The sequence below is a fragment of the Colobus angolensis genome, unplaced genomic scaffold, assembly GCF_000951035.1.
Source record: "Colobus angolensis palliatus isolate OR3802 unplaced genomic scaffold, Cang.pa_1.0 Scaffold90, whole genome shotgun sequence".
Classification (NCBI taxonomy): Eukaryota; Metazoa; Chordata; class Mammalia; order Primates; family Cercopithecidae; genus Colobus; species Colobus angolensis.
Window position 1 is genome coordinate 9,294,826 of NW_012122932.1, and position 7,553 is coordinate 9,302,378.

A 7,553-nucleotide genomic window follows, 5' to 3' on the forward strand; every position below is an offset into this window, starting at 1 on the left:
TGGTCTCGATCTCCTGACCTCGTGATCCGCCCGTCTCGGCCTCCCAAAGTGCTGGGATTACAGGCTTGAGCCACCGCGCCCGGCCAAAAAAGGGGTTTTGCCATATTGGCCAGGCTGGTCTTGAACCCCTGACTTCAAGTGATCCGCCTGCCTTGGCCTCCCAAAGTGTTGGGATTACAGGCGTGAGCCACTGTGCCCAGCCCCATCTTAAATACTTCTTTCTTTTTTGTTTTTTTTTTTGAGATGAAGCCTCACACTGTCGCCCGGCTAGAGTGCAGTGGTGCAATCTTGGCTTACTCCAACCCCCCTCCCAAGTTCAAGCGATTCTCCCTGCCTTAGCCTCCCAAATAGCTGGGATTACAGGAGCCTGCCACCACACCCAGCTAATTTTTTTGTATTTTTAGTAGAAACGGGCTTTCACTATGTTGGCCAGGCTGGTCTCGAACTCCTAACCTCGTGATTACAGGCGTCAGCCACTAGGATTACAGGTGTCAGCCACTGTGCCTGGTCTCCCATCTTAAATATTTCTATATCTTCCAAACAAGTTTAGCACATAGTAACATTATATATCATATTAATAATATAAATAAATGTATATTACATATAATTTATATTAAATTGTGTATAATTATGATTTGAGTGAATGTATGATTGAGGACAATCACTATTATAGATAATGCTTTTATAAATATCTATGTTTACATGACTTTTCCTTCCATTTATTTACTTAGGCTTGTTTGGAGCCATTTAAGCTGTCAGTAAATATTTATTGACTGGCCACGTGCTGTCAAGCACTGGCTGTACCAGGTACAGGGTATAATAGTCTCAGACAAGACAGGGCAGCCCTCTGTGCTTGTGGAATTACATGTAGAAACAGGATTATTGCTCTAAGTGTGCATTCATTTTTACATAAAATATTTCTTATTTTTCTATATTTTGGGAGGAGTCTCAACTTCTCAGCTTCTTTTTTTAGACATCCTGTTTCCAGACTACCCACAAGTTTAGTATTCTTTGGGACTACCACTTTTTTGAACTGCAAATCCTCATCCCTTGGAATAATAAACTGAAAATTCCCAAAGTAGAGAACAAAACAATAGAAAAAGAGTTAAGTTATAATCATGTACCCACACGCTAGGTGCTGGTGGTCTGGGAACCTCACCTATAAAGAAGAGGATCCACTCCTTCCCTTCAAATGTAGTCAGCAGCCTCTCCCACTGGGCTTGCCAAAAGTAGCCAGAAGCACCCCAAAATCTCTGAAGATGCCTTGGAAGAAAAACCATTCAGGTTTCTGGGTGAAGACTAGTGGGTGGACAGCTCCTTCCCCTATGATCTACCCCCGACCACCACCACACTGCACCCTAGCTGGGTGGAGCGGACTTACCATGTCACTGAGTTCCAGAAGGCCACAAATGAGAGAAGTCCAGAGCCCAGGATGAAAGCTGTCCTCCTCATAGAGCCCCAGATGTGTCCCTCCTGGAGGAGGGCAAGGAAATGTCAAACCCCAGCAAGCCTCCTGCCTTTACACCCAGCTCACTGCTGAGGCACAGCGGGAGTGCTGAAGGATCAGGGTCTCAACAAACCAGGAAGGCACATCTGACCTTTTCCCAGCTTCTGTGGGAGCCTCTTCCTTATCAGGAGCTCTCAGGCTGTACATGGGTGTGTTTATGAAAATTAGAGTTCAAGTTGGGGGAGGGAAGGGAATTAGCCTGACTCCAGAGAAACTAGCAGGCAATTCTGTCAGTCAGAGGACAGGCAAACCTCTGTTCAGCCATAGGATTTCATCACCAGTCCTCTTGGCAAATAGAGCTACCCATTATCTGCACATTGGAATCACTTGGGAGCTTAAAAAAGTCCCAATACCCAGGGTTCCCTCCAATCCAATTACATAAGAGTCCCTGGGGGTGGGACCTGGGCTCCCCAGGCAATTCCAATGGGCAGGCAAGGTTGAGATATCATAGCAGCATCTGCCAAAACCATGATGAGGAAATCCTTTCCCAGTCATACGGGCTTCACTGTGTCCATAGGCCAGGCCTATTTTTTCCATCCCTACCCTCCTCTTGCTTTGGGAGAAAAGAGTGAATTGTACACCTTTTCTGACTTTTTTTTTGAGGCAGAGTGTTGCTCTGTCACCCAGGCTGGAGTGCAGTGTCACCACCTCGGCTCACTGCAACCTCTGCCTCCAGGGTTCAAGCGATGCTTCTGCCCCAGCTTCCTGAGTAGCTGGGATTACAGGTGCCTGCCACCATGCCCAGCTAATTTTTGTATTTTTAGTAGAGAAGTTAGCTGGGGTTTCACCATGTTGGCCAGGCTGGCCTAGAATTCTAAACCTCAAGCAATTCACCTGCCTCAGTCTCCCAAAGTGCTGGGATTACAGGCACGAGCCACTGTGCCCGGCCACTTTCTGACTTTTAATAACCCCTCTCTGCCTTCCAGCAAGATTAGCCCAGGCTCCCAGCTGGACAAGACGACTAGCCATTCTGTGGGTCAAGGAGAGACCACTGGAAATCACTGGGAGGTCCTTTTTTTTTTTTTTTTTTTTGAGGCGGAGTCTTGCTCTGCCGCCCGGGCTGGAGTGCAGTGGCCAGATCTCAGCTCACTGCAAGCTCCGCCTCCCAGGTTCCCGCCATTCTCCTGCCTCAGCCTCCCGAGTAGCTGGGACTACAGGCGCCCGCCACGTCGCCCGGCTAGTTTTTTTTTTTGTATTTTTTAGTAGAGACGGGGTTTCACTGTGTTCGCCAGGATGGTCTCGATCTCCTGACCTCGTGATCCGCCCGTCTCGGCCTCCCTAAGTGCTGGGATTACAGGCTTGAGCCACCGCGCCCGGCGGGAGGTCCTTATATATTCCCCTCCAAAAGTTTCTCCTCTAAACCAGAAGTCATCGTGAGCTCGATGACCAAAAAATGCTCCAGATTCAGGGAGGGAAAACACCAGCTGCCAGGTGTATCACCAGTTTCCATTGTATCACAGACAGGAATTACAAATGACCACTCATATTCTGTTTCTCAATTCAGATGGGGTCTGCATATTCTTTCATAGGAAATAACTGGAGGTAGTGGTCCCTACAGTGTATGTACCTGGGGCTCATCTGCAATTAGCTAATGGGGCCATGTACAGGGTGTCAGAGGGGGTGCTGGAGGAGCTGATCTAATAGGACACTACTTTTTTTTTTTTGAGACTATCTTACTCTGTTGCCCAGGCTGGAGTGCAGTGGTATAATCTCGGCTCACTGCAACCTCTACCTCCCAAGTTCAAGCGATTCTCCTGCCTCAGCCTCTGGAGTAGCTGGGATTACAGGTGCCTGCCACCATGCCCAGCTAATTTTTGGATTTTTATTCGCCATGTTGGCAAGGCTGATTTTGAACTCCTGACATCAGGTGATGTGCCTGCCTCACCTCTGAGGGCTATTTTCAGTAACTTTTCTAGACTCGTTGGAAGTTTTAATCTTCTGAGTTTGATCAAACCAAATTAAGTCAGATTAAAACCTCAATTTCACATACAGAATTAGATATTTGTTTGGGGATGTTGGGTTTTTTCATCTCTCTAGCAGCCCAGATGAAGGAAATATAAACAGGACAAACGTCCTCTGTGATGTGCAGGAAAACGCAGTGCAGGAGTTAGCTGGGGTCAAGAGCCAGTTCTCAGCTACCCCCAGAAAGCCTCTGTTGTCCCCAGGAAAGTTATAGAAAGGGGTTTTCCAAAGGCCTGAGGCATAGGGCATGCCAAGGGCTACAGGCAGGAGAGCCAAGAGAAGAAGGGAGGACAGTTACAACGCTTTTCAATTCCATAACGCACATTTGCACTCTGCATTCAGGCAAAGGGGTTGTGGGTAAAAGTCAGTTTGGAGTCAAGAGGACTCTGCTCAGTTACTGAAATGAAGACATTACCATCTGTCAGCCACCCCGAACCCTTGAGGGAGATGTTGGATGCATAGCAAGTGCAGCTATGGCAAGAGCCACTGACTACATTCTCACCAGTTTGGGGGCGAGGTGCTGGCATTTACCTGCTTTGACTTCTCATTGTGTAGCATATGTCCAGCTTCTCCCTTCATCTGGAATGAGAAAGCACAGGCAAGCCAGGGATTTATTTTCATAAACATCTAAGGAAGTAGGGAGTGGAGAAAATCAAAGTGTATGGCTAGCAGTGATTTTTGAAAAAAAAAAAAACAAAAAACAATAGGTTGGTTGTTCTTCCTGAAACCAGACAAACTGATTTGAAAACTTACATGGAAAGATAAATGTACAAGAATAGCTAGAAAAATGCCAGAAAAGAAAAAGAGTAATGGAAGGGAGGGAACTGCTAGGTCTACCAACTACAAACATATATGATAATGCTTTTTTAAGAGGCAGGGTACCACTACGTTACGCAGGCTGGTCTCGAACTCCTGGACTCAAGCTATCCTTCTGCCTTGGCCTCCCAAAGTGCTGGAATTACAGGCATGAGCCACTACGCCCCGCCAAAAATGTATTCTAATGCTTTTTTGAAAAACTTATTTATGCTCTCTTCATTTCTCCCTTTTATTAGAGAGCTGTTGCTGTAAGAGAAAAAAAATGAACTTACTCAGAATGCAAAGAGTAGTTCTAGCAAGTTGGTTTGGTTTGTTCTTTAGTATTACTTGTTGGTTGGTTTAAAAACATGAACCAAGATTTTTCTGAAACCAATCAACAGTTCTATGGAAAAGAAAAAGGATATGAATATCAGGCATTAACCCTATTTAAAAATGCAGCCTAACAACAATTGGCTAGAAGGACAATCATTAGAAATGTGTCTGAGGGCCGGGCACGGGTGGCTCACGTCTGTAATCCCAGCACTTTGGGAGGCCAAGGTGGGTTCAGGAGTTCAAGACCAGCCTGGCCAACATGGCAAAACCCCATCTCTACTAAAAACACAAAAATTAGCCAGGCATGGTGGTGCATGCCTGTTGTCCCAGCTACTCAGGAGGCTGAGGCAGGAGAATCGCTTGAACCCAGGAGGCAGAGGTTGCAGTGAGCCGAGATTGCACCACTGCACTCCAGCCTGGGCAAGAGACCAACACTTTGTCTCAAAAAAAGAAAAAAGAGATACGTCTGAGGCTAGGTGCAGTGGCCCACATCTGTATTCCCAACACTTGGGGAGGCCAAGGCAAGAAGATCATTTGAGTCCAGGAGTTCAAGACCAGCCTGGGCAAACATAGAGACACCCTGTCTCTACAAAAAATAAAAAACAATTAGCCAGGTGTGGTAGCACATGCCTATGGTCCCAGCTACCTGCGAGGCTGAACTGGGAAGATCACTTGAGCTTGGGAGACAGAGACTGCAATGAGCCATGATCATACCACTGATCCAGCCTGGACGACAGAGTGAGACCCTGTCTCAAAAAAAAAAAAAAAAAAAAAAACTGGCAATAAATATTTTCTGTTTTTATATGGTTGAAATTTTGGACCATATGAATGTACTAGTTGTTCAAAAATTTTAAATGTAAATAACAGTAATTGAAACTTAGATGACGAATTCTCCTCTGTCACTCTGTCATCCCTGGTAGACAGCACCTGTCATTCCCAGCGTCTTTCACCCGAGCCTAACTAACCTCACAGACCCAACCACAGCATTCAAGGCAGGCATACCAGTCCAGAGAAGCTAGCACATGTTATCCCATTGGCCTTCCCTATTAGATAGTGTCATAACCTGGCTGGAGAGGAGCACTACAGATCATCTGGTCCCGCCATGTTACAAGGATGAAAGAATCTAGACAAGAAGAGGCAGGTGACCTCCCAGAGTCTATAGATGATAAGTAGCAGAGCCAGGCTTAGGACCCAGGTTCCAAACTGGACTTTGTGCCACTTATTTCCATCTCTGCGGATGTTTTATTGTTTTGTATATGATCGTACTTGGTTTTATTATTCTAAATGCATGTTTATCACCTATGACCTTAGGAAATAACTGCTCCCCTTTGATCCATATTTCTTTTAATTTTTATTTTAACAATTAGGAGATGGGGGTCTTGCTTTGTTGCCCAGGGTGGTCTTGAACTCCTGGTTTCAAGCAATCCTCTTGCCTGAGCCCTCCAAAGTGTTGAAATTACAGGCATGAAGCCTTTTTTTAAAATTGATTTTTTTTTAAGAGATGGGGTCTCACTATGGTGTCCAAGCTGGACTCAAACTCCTGGGCTCAGGGTATCCTCCTGCCTCAGCCTTCTGAGTAGCTGGGACTACAGGTGTACACCACCATGCCCAGCCTCATTCACATTTCTTTTTTTTTTTTTTTTTTGAGACAGGGTCTTGCTCTGTTGCCCAGGCTGGAGTGCAGTAGCCTGATCATGGCTCACTGCAACCTCTGCCTTCCAGCCTCAAGCCCCCCAGATTCAAGCAATTCTCCCACTTCAGCTTTCTGAGTAGCTGGGAATACAGACTACAGGCACAAACCACCATACCCAGCTAATTTTCGTATTTTTTGTAGAGACAGAGTCTCACTACATTGCCCAGACTAATCTCAAACTCGTGAGCTCAAGCGATCCTCCCACCTTGGCCTCCCAAAGTGCCAGGATTACAGGCATGAGCCACTGTGCCCAGCCCACATTTTTTACAGATTACTTAGGCTGAAGAAAGGAAGAGGGAATGGTGACCTATAAAGTGTCTTTCAGTGTTCGAGGAGTTAGGACACCAGGAGGTGATAAGCAAGCTGCTTATCATTACTTCTGTGAGTCCCACTACAGTAGGAGGGGTGCAGTTAGCTTAGAGGAAGAGCCTCTCAGGGAGAAATACCGAGACATCTGATACCTGTCAGGGAGACAGCGTCTGACTTGAGAGAGGGCGCCAGGATGTTTGGTGTGTCGTGCGCCTAACCCCCACCTGGAGGCAGGGGAATGGGTTTCAGACACTCTAGATAATACAGGGCCCTGTCCACACTCCTAGGCCTGGCTTTACCTATGCTCCCTTCCCCTGCTCCCTTCCCAAACATTGCCTGACTGACAGCAAGGGAAGCTACTGTGGCTTATAAGTATGCAGTTTCTGCCTCAATGCAAGTTCTGGGAAAACCAGAAAAAGAAAAGTTAGTAGAGTGCAGCTGCAGGCATTCCTTCACTCCAGGTTCTGATACTGAATGGCGGCTGGGATTCCTTTGTGGACTTGGGGGTTAGAGGGTGCTCTGTAGTCATATTCTGCCCCGCCTGAGCTTCCAAGACAGCTGAGCAAGCATTTCAGGATGGTAAGTCTCAGCCTAAACCTATGTAAACACCCCTGCCCCACAACTAGGACAACAGATGTTAGTTAATAAATTGGGCTTATGAAGATTCCAAATAATTATTCTTTAAATAATTATTTTCTTCACCCTCATTGTCCTAAGCAGCAGTTCCTGTGGCTCAATTCTGAGTTTGGCCCGCATCTCCAAGGTGGATAAGGGTCCCTTCAGAGAAGCTGCCCTTCACACAGTGCTAGGATTCTGGAATGAGGCAAGGTCATATTCTTTTTTTTTTTTTTTTTTTTGGGGCAGCACTCTATCACCCAGGCTGGAGTGCAATGGCGCAATCTCGGCTCACTGCAACCTCCACCTCACAACTCTACTTGCAGATGGAGACTGAGA

The 7,553-nt window shown here is 46.4% G+C and overlaps 1 protein-coding gene across 3 annotated transcripts in view; it reads right to left on the reverse strand.

Annotated features, from left to right (window-relative positions):
- Positions 1-7,553, reverse strand: part of FAXDC2 (fatty acid hydroxylase domain containing 2) — a 32,223-nt gene that overhangs the window by 15,130 nt on the left and 9,540 nt on the right. The window contains exons 2-5 of one of the 3 annotated variants that reach the window (XM_011931651.1): positions 5,244-5,343; positions 4,001-4,048; positions 1,382-1,473; positions 1,160-1,263 (exon numbers count right to left, since the gene is read on the reverse strand). In XM_011931651.1, coding sequence (XP_011787041.1) covers positions 1,160-1,263; positions 1,382-1,473; positions 4,001-4,048; positions 5,244-5,309 — 310 coding nt within the window. In that variant the 5' untranslated portion in view covers positions 5,310-5,343. The remainder of the gene's footprint in view (positions 1-1,159; positions 1,264-1,381; positions 1,474-4,000; positions 4,049-5,243; positions 5,344-7,553) is intronic. The other 2 variants (XM_011931652.1, XM_011931653.1) reach the window with 2 other exon arrangements.